At 49.2% G+C, this 17,597-nt stretch overlaps 7 protein-coding genes across 7 annotated transcripts; 5 read left to right on the top strand and 2 right to left on the bottom strand.

The window, feature by feature from the left end:
* Positions 1-55: 55 nt before the first annotated feature.
* Positions 56-3,396, top strand: I303_105689 (uncharacterized protein; the record flags this gene model as incomplete). The annotated part of the gene is made up of 13 exons (XM_018409003.1): positions 56-127; positions 182-211; positions 273-358; positions 422-439; positions 493-733; positions 821-945; positions 1,011-1,175; positions 1,237-1,909; positions 1,968-2,377; positions 2,453-2,579; positions 2,656-2,747; positions 2,801-2,879; positions 2,935-3,396. The coding sequence occupies 13 exons, from the start codon at positions 56-58 to the stop codon at positions 3,394-3,396; spliced, it is 2,580 nt and encodes an 859-aa protein (XP_018261275.1).
* Positions 3,397-4,080: 684 nt separating this feature from the next.
* On the top strand, positions 4,081-5,170 carry I303_105688 (uncharacterized protein; the record flags this gene model as incomplete). The annotated part of the gene is made up of 5 exons (XM_018409002.1): positions 4,081-4,156; positions 4,234-4,354; positions 4,465-4,640; positions 4,747-4,957; positions 5,029-5,170. 5 exons carry the CDS (start codon positions 4,081-4,083, stop codon positions 5,168-5,170), a joined length of 726 nt encoding a protein of 241 aa, XP_018261274.1.
* Positions 5,171-6,509: 1,339 nt separating this feature from the next.
* Positions 6,510-7,618, top strand: I303_105687 (uncharacterized protein; the record flags this gene model as incomplete). The annotated part of the gene is made up of 3 exons (XM_018409001.1): positions 6,510-6,737; positions 6,813-7,364; positions 7,445-7,618. 3 exons carry the CDS (start codon positions 6,510-6,512, stop codon positions 7,616-7,618), a joined length of 954 nt encoding a protein of 317 aa, XP_018261273.1.
* Positions 7,619-8,371: 753 nt separating this feature from the next.
* On the top strand, positions 8,372-9,142 carry I303_105686 (uncharacterized protein; the record flags this gene model as incomplete). The annotated part of the gene is made up of 1 exon (XM_018409000.1): positions 8,372-9,142. One exon carries the CDS (start codon positions 8,372-8,374, stop codon positions 9,140-9,142), a length of 771 nt encoding a protein of 256 aa, XP_018261272.1.
* Positions 9,143-9,417: 275 nt separating this feature from the next.
* I303_105685 (uncharacterized protein) lies at positions 9,418-10,590 on the bottom strand (the record flags this gene model as incomplete). The annotated part of the gene is made up of 6 exons (XM_018408999.2): positions 9,418-9,616; positions 9,713-9,843; positions 9,913-10,016; positions 10,094-10,289; positions 10,359-10,488; positions 10,559-10,590. The coding sequence occupies 6 exons, from the start codon at positions 10,588-10,590 to the stop codon at positions 9,418-9,420; spliced, it is 792 nt and encodes a 263-aa protein (XP_018261271.2).
* A 249-nt stretch (positions 10,591-10,839) lies between these two features.
* I303_105684 (uncharacterized protein) lies at positions 10,840-13,628 on the top strand (the record flags this gene model as incomplete). The annotated part of the gene is made up of 9 exons (XM_018408998.1): positions 10,840-10,899; positions 10,962-11,011; positions 11,087-11,325; positions 11,382-11,836; positions 11,909-12,055; positions 12,109-12,951; positions 13,026-13,210; positions 13,307-13,440; positions 13,528-13,628. The coding sequence occupies 9 exons, from the start codon at positions 10,840-10,842 to the stop codon at positions 13,626-13,628; spliced, it is 2,214 nt and encodes a 737-aa protein (XP_018261270.1).
* A 296-nt stretch (positions 13,629-13,924) lies between these two features.
* On the bottom strand, positions 13,925-15,856 carry I303_105683 (uncharacterized protein; the record flags this gene model as incomplete). Its single annotated transcript, XM_018408997.1, has 7 exons — positions 13,925-14,072; positions 14,195-14,310; positions 14,460-14,627; positions 14,840-14,923; positions 15,036-15,173; positions 15,316-15,462; positions 15,668-15,856. The coding sequence occupies 7 exons, from the start codon at positions 15,854-15,856 to the stop codon at positions 13,925-13,927; spliced, it is 990 nt and encodes a 329-aa protein (XP_018261269.1).
* Between the last annotated feature and the right edge of the window lie 1,741 nt (positions 15,857-17,597).

The following is a 17,597-nucleotide window of genomic DNA, read 5'->3' as shown; positions in this document are numbered from 1 at the left end:
AAGATATCAGCGCTGCCGATCTTCTCATACTCCTACGAAGCAGGCTACCAGCATCATGGGCGACACCGCGAATACTTGGCTCAAGCCTGACTTTGATATCGAGCAGGTGCTAGCGAATCTCCAAACAGTGAGCGGTAATGACTGTGAAGCAAGAGTAGCTTGCTGACCGATGATGTGACAGCTTGATCGAGTTCACCTTCTCCGAGGTGGAGTGAGTCGTCATCATCTATACTACTTACCGCATTCTATGTGTCTAACCATTGAATTAAAAGAACGGCTTTTCAAGTGCCAAGCTATTAAACCACGGCATTCCGCCCGTCCGGATGGTCGATGGACCTAGTGGATGCAGAGGTACTGTGTAAGTCCGCTCGAATGAAGCCATGGAGAGGTGACGTCTCCAAGCTAATACGAAACATTATAGTATCTACAATGGGACCAGGTCAGCCATTTCCACACGGCGTTTCCCTCGCTGATCGGCTCGATGCATGACAGAGCCAATTGTTTCCCTTGCGCAGTTGGTATTGGTTCATCATTCGATCTTGGACTTGTGAAAGATATGGCTAAGCAGCTCGCACGTGAGGCGCACGCCAAGTCATCGCATATCTTGCTTGGTCCGACATTGAACATCATCAGGAGTCCTTTAGCGGGACGTGGGTTTGAGCTATTCTCTGAAGATCCCTTGTTGGTTGGAAAAATGGGAGCTACATACATCAAGAGTCTGCAAGAAGAAGGTGTCATAGCATGTATGAAACACTTTTTGAGTATCAATCTTTCCTTGAAGATCTGGGCTGGGTTGAGCTTACACTGACACGCGGTGCAGGTTGCCAACGAGCAGGAGTTCAACAAGCATACCGCCGAGACAGTGGTCTCAGACCGCGCGCTGCGAGAGATATACTTGGAACCATTCCGCATAGCTGTCCGAGAAGGTGACCCATGGTCGACCATGTAAGCAAATATCACTCGCCATCTCTAAAGAACGCTGAAGCTGAAGTGACATTACGCCGCAAAAGGATGTCCTACAGCAAGATACATGGTGTACATGGCTGTGATAGTAAATTCCTGATTGATGATGTCTTACGGAAAGAGTGGGGATATGGCGGGACTGTGATCTCGGATTGGTACGGCACTCACAGTACTTCCCGAAGTATTGAAGCAGGGATGGACCTTGAGATGCCGTAGGTGTCGCCAACAAGACTTGGATATATAGTCATGACCGACTGATCATCGCATTCCTAGGGGGCCATCCATCTGGAGGACCGATGCGCAGGTGCTGAGTCACTTGGAGGCGAACATGATCGACAAAAAAGCTATTGAGAAATGCGTAAGGAACATGTTGAAGCTGGTCAAGCGGGCAATTCAGTCAAAGATCCCTTTCGAAGGTCCCGAGGTAGCTTTAGACACCCCTGAGATCCGAGCTCTATTGCGGCGTGCAGCAGCCAATGCCGTGGTGCTACTGAAGAACGACCTCCAAGTCTTGCCTATCGGCAACAACAAGCATAGAAAAACACCCTCAAAGATCGCTGTCTTCGGTCACAACGCTGGTCAGCATTTCTCCTCAGGTGGTGGGGCTGCTTCAGTCCCTCTGGAAACATTCTCGAACAGTCCCTTATCCGGTATACAAGCGGCAGCCCAAGAGATCAGCGCCGAGGTCACGTACTCGCTCGGTACTGTGGCTTACCAGTATGTTCCGGTCGCTGATCGGTACTTATCTGTACCTTCGAGGGACGGAGTGAGCGGTGTTGCACGCATCGAATTTTGGTCGGAACAGCCTCACGATGAGTGGAAAACAACGAAAGGAAACATCGTAATCGAAAAACCATCAGACCACGACATGATATCTCCAACCGCAAGGTGCTTCATGCATGATGGAGTGCCTGACCATATAGGCAAGGACGGCCATTACGTGAGAGTGAGTGACGAACCTACGCGAGCGGTTTCAACACCTGCTGATAATCCTGCGAGAACAGTTCACATCGAGCTTTATTCCAGACCAAGATGGTGACTGGCGGATAGGTTTAGCCAGCATCGATCGAGCGAATTTGTTTGTGGATGGGCAATTGGTCATCGGTTATGATGATAACCTGAAAGACGGAACTATGTTCTTCCATTTCTGTCATGAAGAACGAAGTTGCGTCCTTCACAATTTGAAGAAGGGTCAAAAGTACCAGGTCGAGCTGCGTTGCTGGGATACGACCAAGCTCCATAGCCTTCCCGTCAAAATGCCCGCTGGTTTTAGCATTGGTTTGGTGCGCGAGCTCGATCCTCAAGGAGCCATAGACGAAGCAGTCGCTTTGGCGCAGACCTCCGACGAATGCATCGTGATGGTTGGTCTCAACAAGGAATATGAATCTGAGGGCTATGATCGACAAACTATGCGGTGAGAGATGCTGTCTCATTCGATGCCCGACTATGAAAGATTGATTGGCATGCTAATTCGACTGCTCGTGTCTAGCCTTCCTGGCACATCCGACAAGCTCGTCGAAGCGATACTCGCGGTCCGACCGGATGCGATCATCATCACGCAGTCAGGTATGGCCGTAGAGATGCCTTGGGCGGAGAAAGCAGCTACCATCCTGCATGTCAGTATCGTTCAGTGACCGTATCCTGAATTGTCTTATGACTCGGATCACAAGCTGATGGCCAGCATTCTTTCAGGCATTTTACGGCGGGACAAGCTTAGGGGATGGCTTGGCAGACGTCCTCTTCGGCAGAGTTAACCCTTCCGCCAAATTACCAATGACCTTCCCGTGAGTCCACAGTCCTCGACAGGCTTGTTGCCGAAGCTTATGCGAGTTTTCAGAAAACGGATCGAGGGTTCATCGTCTTACCCTCACTTCGCTCACCTATCTCCAAGTCATAAGCAGGTTGTCTACGCTGAGGTTGGTCCTTGATACTGACTGCGATATCTGATGTTCACACTGACATCGTGCACAGGACATATATGTTGGCTATCGGTTATTGGATCGAAGTCCAGAGCGGATCCGATTCCCTTTCGGTCACGGCCTCTCATACACCACATTTGCGTACTCGGATCTCGTCATCGAAGCTGCGAGCGAATTTGGCCAGTTCACCGTTAAATTCAGCATTAAGAATCAAGGATCCCTTTTCGGAGCAGAATCTGCTCAGGTATACATCAGACCCTTGAGTAGCGCGCTGCCTAGACCTTACAAGGAGCTCAAGGGTTTCACAAAAGTGTTTCTTACACCCCATTCATCCGCGCAAGCTAAAGTCAACCTAGATCGCAGCGCTTTCGCATACTGGGATGATCGAGAAGACGGCGGGAGCTGGATAGCTGAACAGGGAGAATACGAGGTGATCGTTGGTGCGTCTTCATTGGACCTGCGCTTGAAAGCGATGGTGACATTGGACCGGACCGAGATATGGAGAGGTCTTTGAACTTGAGCCTAGATGCATTGCTTGATTGATTACGTAACTTTGATTACAATGTTTGCACAATCGTCTATCATGCATGTTACAATTTGTCTGTCTTGGTCTGCCCATGTCTGCGTCCTGTTGTCTTCAGCCGTGTAGCTCTACCATCTCCAACACATGTCGAAGACTCACTGATACACGGTCACACAAACACAAACTTTGCACACACACACGGACTATGAGAATCACACATGCGCAACGGATGCACACAGCGCAAAGCACCCTGTTGCCGTGAGATGATCGATCGCGCCGTACATCTACGAAACTTGGTCATGCAGCTGCCCTTACTGTGATTGACCAACTAATTATGCTCCAAAAAGGACCGCTTTGGGTTGAGGAGGATTTTTCCCATGAAAGGAAAATTACGATTTGGTGGGATTGACTCAATTGAAGGAGCAATAATAATAGGACACCCTCAACTCACGAACCGACGAAGGGCAATCACTCACTGGGACCATACATTGAGTTCCGCTCACTGGAGATAGATATTCCACTGTTTCACATCCTCCTCTCTCAAGACGATGTGAATTCATGTCACCTTTTCTTAATCCCACACATCTCACTCGTCCATCGGTTGTCATTTAAGGGAAACCGAACTACAAATTCCACCATCTCACATACAGTATACCATCTTCTCACGGACACAACATGGACATTACTCAGTCATACGACGACTCTTCCCCTTACATCGCATATCAGGGCAACTGGAAAATCCAACAGAGCTGTAGGTGTGCTTCATACCGTTGCACATATCTACCCTCGTTCACACGCTGACAAACCCCTCTCCTTGTCCTTCTATAGCCGACCCTTTCCTCGGTAAATACAAGAACTCGACATTCCACTCAACGACAAGTGATGGGGATACAGCGGTAATTGTCTTTGTGGGGACAGACATACAGGTGTACGGCGCATTCAGACCAAAGTGAGCTACACAACTTTACATCGCCCTTCCGATTTCCCGAACAATTGCTTGGTCTCGGTGCACTCGCGAGGGAATATGCTGACCCTTACTCACCATTCGTGAATATTTAGCCATGGTTTCTTATCGGGTTTGATAGACGAGGGAGAGAAACAATATGTTAACGGCACAGCAAAGGACCCGGAGCTGTATCAGCAAGTTCTCTTTGAAGCGCACGGCTTAGACAACAAGACTCATACGGTTGTTATGACAAATGAGGCATTCTATGACACCTCTGTTGGAGGTGTTTGTGAGTCAAAAGACCTACAGTTCATCCAATACCGTTACCCCTTCTTGCTTTGTTTTCTGGCTCACTCCTGATGTCACGATGGTCTCACACATATGATCCAATGCAGGGTTTGATATCGACTTCTTCGCTGTAAACGGGACACCCATAGCTTCGTCCTCTTCGGACCCCGCATCGACAATCGGTCTACCAGGAAACTCGGTGGCATATACGGGCTCAGCGATTTTCGAGACTGTCCCTCCATCCGGCGTTGAATCACCTCATGTTCCTGAAAGTCCAACAGCGGTGCAGCTGGCCGTCAGCGTGGCTCCTTCTTTGGCGTGAGCTCTCCAATCTTCCGCCATATCACAATGTAGGAATTTACTGACCCAGTCTGCGAGATCGATTGTAGGAGTGGCCAACGACCGATAAACAACCAGATTGCCAATTCTTCTCGCTCCCTTGCCCCATCACAACCAGAGACGAGTCTACTAGTTCTGATGATCGGTTTATACTGGATCTACTCGCTTGGTCTGCAAATCCGAAGGGATTAAGCATTGTCTTCGCCTGGCCTGCGAGGCATACAATCAGAATGTCTACCCTGCCGAACCTGCAATCTTCACACTTGCCACTACTGTTGTGTTTACGCCGTATAATTCCTTCCTGCCATACTGGAGAAGGTTCAATGCTACACTGCTCCCTTTTTTGAATGCCAAGGTCGATCTACTACTCCAGTACATATCACAGTAAATCAGTTAAATTTAGCCCGTTCACACCATTTAGATATTCGATGCACATGCAGGCGGCACGTGCTACCTTTACTTGAAGAAGTAATGTCGTATCAAGCTGTCATCGGTGTACAGGGGAGGCCAGTCTATCAGTACTAACGATCCTGAGCAGCCCCCCCTGTCATTAGCTGTCGCGGAGGTCCAATATCTTTAGAACTCTCAGCATGGTAGACACTGTACTCAAGGGTAACTTGCGCTCATACGGTACTGAGACGAGACTCCAAAAGTGCATCTGCTCAGAAGATGGATGACCATATAGTGCAATTATCACAGGCTGGCTACATTGCCACAAGTGCCTCTCCATCGTTTCCGTCCACTGCGACAAGTAACGGAACTCCTGATGAGTACTATATCATATACAGTGGTCCCACATCAGGACCTGGAGCGATCGACATCAACTGGTCAAGTAGCTATGATACCAGCAATCACGCCTATGTGTTCTCCGCTTCTAGGCAACCTATCGCTGTAGCCACACACATTGACGCATGGCTGGGAGGCTTCTTCAGGCAAGCAAATATAGAGTCCCAGTCAGCCTATTCCAAAAGTAGACGGCAGACCTATCTTGAGTTTGAAACAAAGTTGAACGGGTTTATCGACGTGATGAGAATGTTCGACGAAACCGTCACTGTCAGTCTCAATAATACTTCATACCCCGCGATCAAGGGAGATACGCAAGCGCAGCAAGCTCAACGACGGGTAAAAGGGCTCGTTTCGTATAGCCGCGTAGACACTACAGAGACATATATTTCGCGATCACCGGGTGCAGCATGTAGTGCAAACAAAACGACTTGACGCCTTGGACCCACTGCTTCACCAATCTGCCTGCCGACGGATGTGTCTAATGCGCGAGGCGTGCATTGTCGCCAATTTTCAAATTGCTGCTTGTGCATTTGAGATGGTAGAGCAGGTTTTCACTGGCATCAAAGTATGAGGTCATAGATTCACTTGTGCTCTGTGAAAAAAAGGGGGAAGCGCGAGACAGCCATGAGCGGTCCCACCTTTCAAATCAGGCATGACGCTTTGTGCCACAAAGGTTCGTTGCGCTGAGTCTGATCTGTGTGCTGCATTATAATACAATTCGCCGTCCAGCCAGGCGTAAACTCACATGAAAGAAGGGTATAAAACCAGGGCTTCTATCATCACTGCGCAACACGACCAACGTATTCCTACCTACATTCCTTACCAACCTACATACAAAGATCATCCTTACCCGTTTAACTGGCGAACCCTTTTCCAAATGCACACAGAGAATTCTCGAGGCTCATTACCGGCCCGAGCTGCTCATAGATTGGCCAGCCTTGCCTCAAGCTCGGCTGGGCCATTGCAAAGCATTGTAAGCGTTCGAAGGGCTAGCCAAAGACCGCAGTCTGTATCGTCCGCTCACGACGTAGGGGACATAATGTCACAGTCTGCTGAAGAAGACGACGGCACATCAAGAGCGATGACCTCTGATACTGTCCAGCAAGATGATACCGCTGATCAGACTCCAACAGGGTTCAGATTCGTTCCTTATAAATTCGACAGGGGCCGACCTTCAGAAGCAGGTACTCTCGATATTGATCTCGCATCTATTCGCAATGCCGATACTAACGAGTTGCTGTACAAGTGCTCTCGACGGCCTCTCGACTCGCAGACTTCCGCCCATTGTCCTCTGCGCCACGCCGTCCGCGAGATCGACACCAACCTCAGCACAACCATAGATGGGTTCCAAGATCACGCGTTGCCTCGCGAGGGCGACGCAACGACTCACTTCGACAGACTCAAGCGAGAGGTGACGGACGTCATGGCTGATGTCAAGTTCAGATATCCAGATGTCAATTTCCGACTCAATACCGATACCAGGACTCTCTCAAAGGGTCTAGCGAGTGAAAGTCCTATTGAGAGCGTCGAATTCGTCAGAGCTCGACCCATCGTCACTCAATCTATCGTATCGGACTATCACCCTCCTTCAGGTCATATTGTCCGCAGCGAGCGGAGCACGTCAATCGCTCCGACCGAAACGCGATGGTCGTCGACGGAAAGTCTAACACAGGCATATAGCGGGGCATACTCAATTTGGGCTCATCCACGCTGCCAGATTATTTCTTGAGGAATAGGCGATCTAACTCAGCACTCAGAACCCTTGCACAGAGGGTTGATGCTCTTAGGCATGCCGATGTGCAGGTATTTCAGGGATGGATGACTTCGGTCTCTGGATGGGCTAATGATGAGTGAATGGGTACCAGTTACTCGGGCCACGGTTCCGTACATGACAAAGTCTATTGCTTCTCATCTCCTCTTGGTCACTAGTCATATGCTTTACCTAACAAGCTACATTCTGATCAGGCAATACGATTCTCATACTGCTGTAGTATTGTCGTCTTCGGCTTGAATGATCGCAGCATCTTCCGTTCTTCGACCTTCCTATGTCTTTCATGTGTGCACATTTTCACATTTTCACATTTGCACAACTTGTACCCCGATGCATTACACGTCATTGAGACCGAGCAATCTATTGAATTGGTGTGCTGAAGCTCCTTTTGTCAAACACATCGTACTGTAGAAGACCCGAAGATGGCTCGTCGATGTGATTTTGTATGCACGAACTGGGCGTCATCAGTGCTCACGTCTGGACCTCTCCTTTTCGATGCTGAGCATAGCTGTTACAAGTTTTGGCTGGTCCTGTCCCTTCATGCTGAGGTAGATCTTGCTTTATGACGTATCACAAGTGACAAGGGTTCACCTTATTCGTCAGCTTTATCTCTAGCCGAATCACCTGGCAAGTCAGCCTCAGTCTCAGGCAAGTCAAGGTATAAGAAGGAGGTGACCATCCGATAGATTGATGTTCGCTTCAACACTCCCAACCTCAACACTTTCCAAAGACCTGTACCCCATATCTGTGACTCCTCACAAGACTTTCACCCATCTACCTATCAATACTCTGCTCGTACCCTCATCAGCATCACCGCTCAACCGCTACGCTACAAGATGAACCACGTCTTAGACGCAGTGCACGGAGTTCGAGAGGCGAATTTCCGCTTCTTCCAGGTATTAGAAGAGCAGGCATGCGATTGGATCGTAGCAAACAGTGCCGCAGGTCGACAAGAGCGAGAGTCCGGTCGATCAGGCGACCCTTCTAGCGTATCCGGCGCTCTGACCCGAGTCGCCGCAGGAGTCACGTTGTTGCCTGTGAAAGCGGCGATTTCGGTCTATTCGGCTCATCAAGCGCTAAAGGATGAGGCAAGACAACGCGCCCTCGAACGCCGACTTCGTTCCGATGATGGGTCTTGTTCGGCAGTCGAAACGCTTGATGGGGTTTTACAAGAGTTCAGAAAGAGATACGGGACAGAGGAGCCCGATGCAAGTCATTACGCATCGACGGACAATCCTTTAACCAGACCCCTGTTTCCCTCAGAGGCAGGAACGATCAAGATCACGGCCAGCGTCTACTCATCAGTCGCTTCCGCGCATGTTCATCCTCTGAGCGACATCGACAATGACAAGGGTCATTATCAAGATGCGCTGATGAGCATGATGCGATCCCTCGACAAAGATATGGAAGCTTTGAATAGCCAGCCGGGATCGACCGGGCCGTCCGATCTTGCTGCCAGTGTAGGTACAATGGTAAAGAGTCTGACGGACAGAATGGCTAGGGAGTACCCGCAGATGGGCTTCAGGGCCGCCCTGCCTGATGGAACGACCTTCTCGAAAGGACCTTCTGAGTTCGTTGACTACAAAGGCACAGTCCGAAAGTATTGATTAGGTACAGATGAGCGTAGTCTTACTGGAATGATGATCAGTGACGTTATGTCGTTCGCGTATACACAAATTTTCAGGCTGATTTCGTTCATTTGGTGAAACTTGTTTGTGCCAGGTTAAGTTTTTGGCGGTCCAGTGTAACGAGGAACGATAATGCAGATTCAGCGTGCGTGATAAGAAGTGCAATCAATCGGATACATCGTTACCTATGCAAAGAGTCCTTGGTCAGTCGCAAATCCGGGTGCGGAGTATTGAAGGAGCATTTGCTTACAAGCCTAGAAGATAACATCATCGTCTTTACCCTCATCAAGCATATCGGCTCCTCCAGCTTGTCCACCTCCAATACCTTCATCCCTGTGCAGCTCTCCTCCGCCTTCTGTGAACTCTGCATTCTGAGTTTGTCGAGATTCGTTGGCTTTCTCAGCATCCCTCTTCTTTTTACCCTGTACCTTCTTCAATCGGAAGAACTCCTCACTGTCCAGCCCCATCAGAATGTCAGCGCAAATCAGATGCTGGAACGAAAAGCAGAAGTATGTAAGATGAATGAGTGTATCGAAAGTATCTACGTACCGGTCCATCTCGTCTAACTCCGAATTGATGTATTTGATGGTATTGTCTAATCGAGGGATGACTACGTGTTCAATGGCGTTTACTCGTCGATTGGTAGCTCGAATCACCTCGTCAAGGATGGTGAAAGCGGTCTATCACCTTATATCAGCATCTCTCTCTCTATTTCACGCTGGTATGCTCGAACAATGCTTGTGACTTACCTGTAATGAGGCCAGCTCTACTAGCGTTCCTACTGCCTTCACATATGTATCCCTACACTTCTGAATCTGCTGACCACCTCTACTCAGACCGGTCAAATTGAAGTCTGTGAAACATCATTAGACACATTTTGACCCTCTGATGGACAATGCCAGAACGATTGACCAATGATGTACAACTCACCGCTCGCTTCTTTGCTCCTCACACCTTCAAACGCAGGTAAGACTACACCACTGACGTTCTCCTGTCTCGCCTGAACCGTGTAACTAGCTTTCTTCACGGATTCCTGCACTTGATATCCGATATCTCCCGCTGTGTATGTGACTTCGGCAAGAGAGAAGGAAGCGAGTTGCAGCACTCTTCCCGTCAACCTCTTGGCCTGGATGATGATTCAGATGAGCAAGTGTCCGTGCATTACACGAGCAGAGCGAAGACTGTCGACACTTACTTCGTCAACCTTCTTCAAGATGGTCCTGAATCTAGTAGTCAGAGCATCTCGCTTCTTGGCGAGGAGCGAATGACCTGTTTGAGCACCTTTCAATCGAGTCTTGGTCAAGGTCAGGTTCATACGTGTCGGGCTGTAAATGAGGACTTCAGCTTCATCGTAGCCCTCGGACTACCCACCGATGATAGGCTGACCACACTTACAAGACCGATTCTCTTGGACCTGTACCAGACATCTTGACGGCGGCGCACTGAGACTGACGGACAAATAGCCTGGGTAGTAGCCGTTGAGAGTGATGAAGGAAGGGAGTCTTGAGATGACGTTTTGAATGGGTTTAGGTGTCACCGGCGCTTTCATCCGGGTTCACCATACAATTCACCCTCCACTTTCACCTTCAACCTTGTTTTTCTTCTTTCTTCTTACTCGAACTGTAGGTCTATCACCTTGGCCAACGAGTGCATGTGTATGTGGATCATTTTGAGCAATGCCGAGCTACGATGAAGATGAAGAGGATGAGTACTATAACGATGAAGAGGAAGACGAGGTAGGTGTATCGCAAGCTATCGCCTGAATATCCACGACAGCTGACTTTTTCCACTTACATAGGACGAGGGCGTCCATGCTGTAAATGGAGACGAAGAAGACGGAGATGTAGAGTGAGCAGTCTTCAGCAAAAGCCAAATGATAACTCCTCTCGTCTCATGAGCTCACGAACCGACATTTTCTCCCAGGGATGGCTCAGATGATGACGGCTCTGAGGCGGATGAAGATGCCGATGAAAACGAGGATGAGGACGAAGACGAAGACGACGATGGCGACCACGATGATGAGGAAGACGATGCAGAGGACCATGATGAGGAAGACCACGATGAGGACCAAGAGGAGCAGGACGCCAGCACAGAGGATGAGGGTGAGCGGGAGGAGCGCATGGACGGGGACATAGAAATGGATGGAGGCGACGTCCAGACCGGTCAGTATGTTTGTTCTAATTTTATCGAACTTTACTAATCCTAGTCGTGGGCGCAGGGTCTGTCAAGAAATCGAAATCACCTTCTCTGAAAGAGATATCGCAACATGATCTCCCTCCGCCTCCTCACCAGATACGGCGAAATTTATTCGTACCATCTTATTCCACCCCTCCAAAATCCCTATCAATAGAAGCCATAGTAGGCATACCATTACCGTCTCCCGTCCATTCGCTCGGATACACCTCATGTCTCTCCTACGTGCTGACCGGCAGTCAAGATGGATATGTGCGAGCATACGACTTCTGGGGAAGTGTGAATGGAGGTCAATTGATGACTGCCCAGCAAAGGAACGCTGTAGGACTGGGAGAAACGATAAACAAAGCGGGAGTAGCGAGAGGCTGGTGGGCCAATGAAGTTGAGGGCATCAACGGTGGCTCAGTCAGTAAGAGAGCAGAACCTGTGTATAGTATAGCTTGTGAGGGAGACGGATTGTTCGTTTTAACGGGTACCCAGGTAAGCCTCTCTAAAACTACACATGTCTATTGGCTTGTGCTTTAAGCGGAGTCTGACTGCACTCCCACGCAGTCCGGACCTATAAATATGTCGACTCTACGTCATGCACCGGGACACCTTGTACACTCCTTGAAGGGCCATACCAATGTTGTGTCTTGCTTATCGCTGCTGCCCAACGAGAAAAGTCTCTTAAGTGGCTCATGGGATGGGACTGTCCGAGTGAGTTGGTCTGCTATAATGATTCCGCTTTCATGCTTACAATCCCGCTTTAGGAATGGGATCTGAACACGGGTCAGACAGTTCGTGCATATCCTACACATGGAGCTCAACTATCATCATTGTCCCTCCGACCGTTCACGCACCCCCCTTCTCTATCTCCCTCCCCACGTCAGCAATCTCGAAGGGACGATGAAGGCGAAGAAGCGGACAAGGATATCATCACAAAAGAAAACATCTCTGTATCAGTGGGACCTGGCTTCTTCGAGAAGAAAGAAGCGATCGACGAGGTAGCCCATCATAACGGCACTGTTCCCATTGATAGCGCTGAAGGTGCACCCACCGCATTAGCAACAAATGGTGACGAGGCTATAGAGAACCAGGATGTCAAGGAAAATGGAGATGTCGAGATGTCGGAGGCAAAATCACCCTCCAACGATTCGCTGTTCGGTGGAGATGATGACGACATGGATGGCGAAGGTGAAACAGCCCCTCCCTCCATCGTCCCATCGAAAGCTCCCACGCCGCTGCGAGACGTCACACCTGTTCCACCTGTCAAACCGAAAGGTCCGGGTTTAGCTTTGCCCGGCCAACCAAAACCTCTAGCGCCCCAAGTTCCTTCTGATCAACCTACACCAGCATCATCCTCTACTGGTGGTGGTCCTCTTTTCTCCCTCCAATCGGCAGGAGCTGGTCCCTCGTCATCTCGTCAAGCCGCTGCGCATATCCCACTATTGTCACCAACATCATATAGAGCATTCTCCGACGACGTCCTCTTGACCAGCTCGATGGACGGACAGGTCACGCTAATCGATAAGAGGGTACCCACCGGCGAAGGTGTAGGCGTGGGAGTCGGTAGGTTGATGCCAGGAGATAGAGCACCGCCGTGGTGTATGTCCGTGAGTGCAACAGATCCCGGCCCAAGACGAAGACGAAATACAAACATCTGCTGACCACCTGCGTGTAATATTAGGCATGTTGGTCCGCCAACGGGACGCAGGTGTTAGCAGGACGGAGAAATGGTACGATAGACGTATGGGACGTACGGCGCTCGTCTTCCGCATCAGCTCCGAACTTGCTACGAACCTTGAGAACACCTGCAGAATCAGGACCTATAAGTTGTTTAGTAGCTTTCCCGGATGGACAACATATTGCAACGTGAGTCTGCTCTCTCTGTATACATACCGCTTTCGCTCTCGCCAAACACATGAAAGCGAATCAAAATGAGACTGACCAGTGCCCGGATTTATGCAGTGCATCTCAAGATAATATACGACTATGGAACACGTCGGAATACTTTGATCAAGACGACAGTATGAAGAAGAAAAGCTCAAAGCCGCCTTTCAAAATCATAGCTGGTCACCACGGCGGGACAATATCGTCAATGAGTGAGTATGATTACCGGAACAATACTGTAGCCATTTCAGTTTACAGTACTCAATCGCGGACATGTAATTGACCAATTCCTCTTATAGTCGTGGACCCCACAGGCAGGTTCTTAATGACAGCGTCCGGAGATCGAGGATGGCAAGGTGAAAGTACAAAGGTCGTGCTCATTCACGAGGTAAAATGGTAGTTACATCAACCATCTCTGACGCATCGACTTTTTCCTAAATTTTTGTCGGTTAACGAGGAAAACAATGTGAACGGTCTCCAATGATGATCGGTCCTACATATACCAAAGCTGTACTCGTTGCCGGTTGTTCGATATGATAACAGCTATAATGCATGGTCTGCATGTTCAGCTCAATGTGACACATAAAACCCTAATTGACCAAAATCGTCCGTTGTAAAATATCTATCTCAAAGCATTGTCCATTACCACACGAGTCTTGTCCTTTGCCAACCTGACCGCCTTGGCATCGTGACGGATTATGTCTTCCTTACACGACGATATGTCCTTTTCTTCAGCTTGACACACTGTTTCCCATCGGTCTTCCAACCAATCTTACAATCGAATTGGCATTTGCCCTCGACGCAACTCGAATGACCGAGAGCTACACCTGGCATAGCCGAACAACTACAGGCCGACAGCGCGAATCAGCATAGCTGTCCATTGGGACTGACAAGTAGATACAGACGCTTTCGCAATAAAAGCATCAAGTCTATTGAAGGTTTGAAGGATAAATTGCTCTCACTCACTCGTTACCAGCTGTATAAGTCGAATTGGCGCTGCCGCCGACCTCGACGCCTGATCGTCCGTATGGGCCATACATACACCCGCCACACGATTCGAGATCGTTCATCGTGTCCACGCACTGTCAAAAGCAACCCCAAATTCATCGAGATAAGCATCGCGCCCTCCGTATTCGCAGCGACGTTTGACATGTGATATCCGACGGATAGGCGACAAGGAGCCGTCTGGTAGGTAGGTAGGTAGGTAGTTTTGCGGATAAAATTGACTCACCTCGAAGCTGTTTGGGTCATTTTCCAGACGACAAGCGGTGGATCCTTTGGGACACCATCGGTCGCCCAAGACGCCCTGATTCCGAAGATGCAGAAGGCGCCTACTGTTCTCAATTTGTTCTCGTCTGGCCAATTGAGATGCGGTCGCATCGGTAGGGTGCGAGTAGAGCTGATCGGACACACATCGACATTGGTCAGCCAAAATGACATTTGATTTCCCGTCTTATACGGCTTAGTATAGTCTTGTACATAGCATCAGAAGAGCTCGCTACTGTATAACAGCGACCGACGATCACAATGGCAGTCCCACTGTAAGGTGAGAACTGTGCTCTCCTTTCACTCCCACCAGATGCAGGTGGGTACAATTTGACTTCAACTCACCCTGTTCACTTGGTAATCGCACGTCTTGGTGCTTGTGAGTGTGTAGGTCGATCCGCAGGCATATGCAAACGTATTACTTGCAGTCTGGTTCGACCGATGCAGCCATCACATCAGCTCAAGGATCGTTGCAAACTCATCGTATGTGATCTGCTTGTGATGTGTCCACAGTCTACGTTCTCCGTTGACGATAACTCACTGGGTAGATTGCCATGTATCGATATGCTTTACAAGCTTGGAAGATGGCAAAAAAGTCGTTTGAGTTGGACTGGATCACCGAGCCGCCGAAATTATAGTCATTGGAACAAGTTTCGAAGTTGTAAGTGGTATGAGTGATCTAAGCAGGTCGGTACCGGTATATCACTGTCAGCTTCATTCCCGATTGCAGGTCTGGTCGTTTCAGGGAGTTGCGGAAGGCGCAATTGCATTGAGCGGATCAATGAGTACAGGCCAAGCATCAAAGAGAGAGGCTGACTTACCGAAACTTCATAATTACCGCCACATCCACCCGGGTTCCCGAATGCTATTGCTCCGGTCTGGAACGAGTTGGATCCACACGAACAGCCACTTGTAGTCTGGGTCCAGGCCGAGTAGATGTACGACGTATCTTTGGCGTAACAATATGCCTGCATGGTAATCATGCGCAATAGCGTATGTGTGTGCGTGTCAGATTCTATGCCATGTTCGGTGTTCGAAGGACCAGACTGCTCGCGCCAACGAAGGACGCAACGTGTCTTGATGTGTTGTACTGTGATGTGATGAGACTTGATGGGAGGGGGTGAGATGGGAAGTGAGAGTGATCGTACTGAGGCGCGAGTGCACTCGACTCACAGCACAGTCGGACGCACTGGTCCATACTCCAGATTGGGCCCCTCCGTTGGGCACGTAGCCCGATCCAGCACACGTCGCGAAGATTGATGAATACGTGACGGCTTCGACGAGACTCGGCAAGATGAGCAGCAAAGCCCATGCCCATACGGCGGCACCCTGCACTCGCAGCTGTATACGAGCGTTCGTCATCTTGACTCTTGTCCACCGAGCGGGATGTATATGTATATCTTGAGAGCGAAAAATGAGTAGCTGTGTGAGTGTGGGTGTGGGTGTGAGTGTGAGTGTGTGAGAGACAACAAATTAGTGCTCGATGTTTCGCTGGACCATTTGAATATATAGGTCTCCAGCAAATACTACTCCGTTCAGTTCATTTTACCAGCCATCCATCCGTCCATCCGTTCGAATGACCGGACTGCCGCCGATCAGCCTAGGCCCGTCAACTCCGTCAACTCATGCTTGTTATAAACAAGTTGTACTATTGACATGCCTTGATAAAGCTCTGAGTTATTCGGTACCGGTCTCTTCTCGTTGTCGTTATCGTTATCGAGGCGGCGGAATCCCTGGATGATCGACTCTAATAATACTAGTGAGGTAGAGCAAGGGATCTTGGAAAGTTGGAACGAGGGGCAGGTGTGGATCGAGAAATTATATGTCCCATGGGTGGAGAATACCGGGATCAACAGTCGTTAATTATGCTTCAGCCTTGTGTGGTGACATACCCTGTCTCGGTATCGTAATCAGGATAGCCTTAAATCTTAAACCTTCAATCTTAAATCTTAAATCATACGCATGGTTGTTTATTGATGATCTTGCCGATGCTGCAAATCAAACAACAAGGGTCTCTGAGGATGGGATGAAGCAGCCCAGTTGACCTGGCACACAGTAGTGGAGGTACTTTGTCGCCCTTGTCCATCTTGCTAAAGGACAATACACGGCGATTCGCCAATAGAAGTTTTCGCGAGCATCATCATGATCTCTGTTCAACCGCCGCAGCTCTGCAACATATGGGCGGCTGAGCGACCTCTCCCTCCCAGATCGCCCTTCCTTGAAACGGACGTTGAGCGACAGCCTATCAGGTCACTATCAATCAGTACATGGACGTGTATATGTCTATGTACAAGTAGACTTACCTGTGCCATGTACGGATTTGCTGTTTACACCAACAACAATTCCCATCTCGCAAACAAACCAACCCAACTAATCTCACTAAACGAGGTACTGTACGTAACTGACCTCACGTAAGATGGCTGAGGAACGGTTTCGCGTTCCAGTGGATTGTTTTGCCATGTTTTGTTTTGTTTTGTTTTGTGCCATTTTGATTTGGTGTTTGTTTGTTCTTAGCGCGAATGATATGTGAGAATATCAAGATACATACATACCGGCCCGCCGAAGCCGAAAGCGAAGGTATCGGAGGTCGACGGATCGACGAGAGGTCTGAAATCAGCGATAGAGGACGCGATTCGCCCATCACCGAGCAGCCCACGCCATATGGTCGAACGTATAGTGAGAAATGACCCCATGTGGGCTAGGCTGGCAAGATGCCGAATCGGATCCAGTGCGAGTCATTCGAGGTGCTGTCAACGGGGCCAAGGAACGCGCGAGCCTGTGGATCTTACTATGGAAGGAGTCAAATGTACCGCGTAGCTAAGGGTCTCTTCTGTTTGATGAGTGCGTGAATGCATGCAATGATATTGAGAGAGTGAGAGTGATGAGGGTCCTGATCATGTAAACTACGGACCGAAGACATGAAGGACGTTACATGGGATAAAAATGCTACGTAACTGTGAAGGAGGGGGGAGGTCAGGGGGAAGGATATGAAAATCGTTGGTAGTGATGGTGAGATAGCAGGAAAGGAATAAAGGGGCGACTTCGTGATTTCATGTTCTGAACAATAATGACGACAACAACATCAACAACAAAGATCGACCTG

Source organism: Kwoniella dejecticola, chromosome 7 (genome assembly GCF_000512565.2).
Source record: "Kwoniella dejecticola CBS 10117 chromosome 7, complete sequence".
Taxonomy (NCBI): Eukaryota; Fungi; Basidiomycota; class Tremellomycetes; order Tremellales; family Cryptococcaceae; genus Kwoniella; species Kwoniella dejecticola.
The sequence above is the reverse complement of the archived record's forward strand: the minus strand, read 5'-3'. Positions and strand labels throughout refer to the sequence as shown.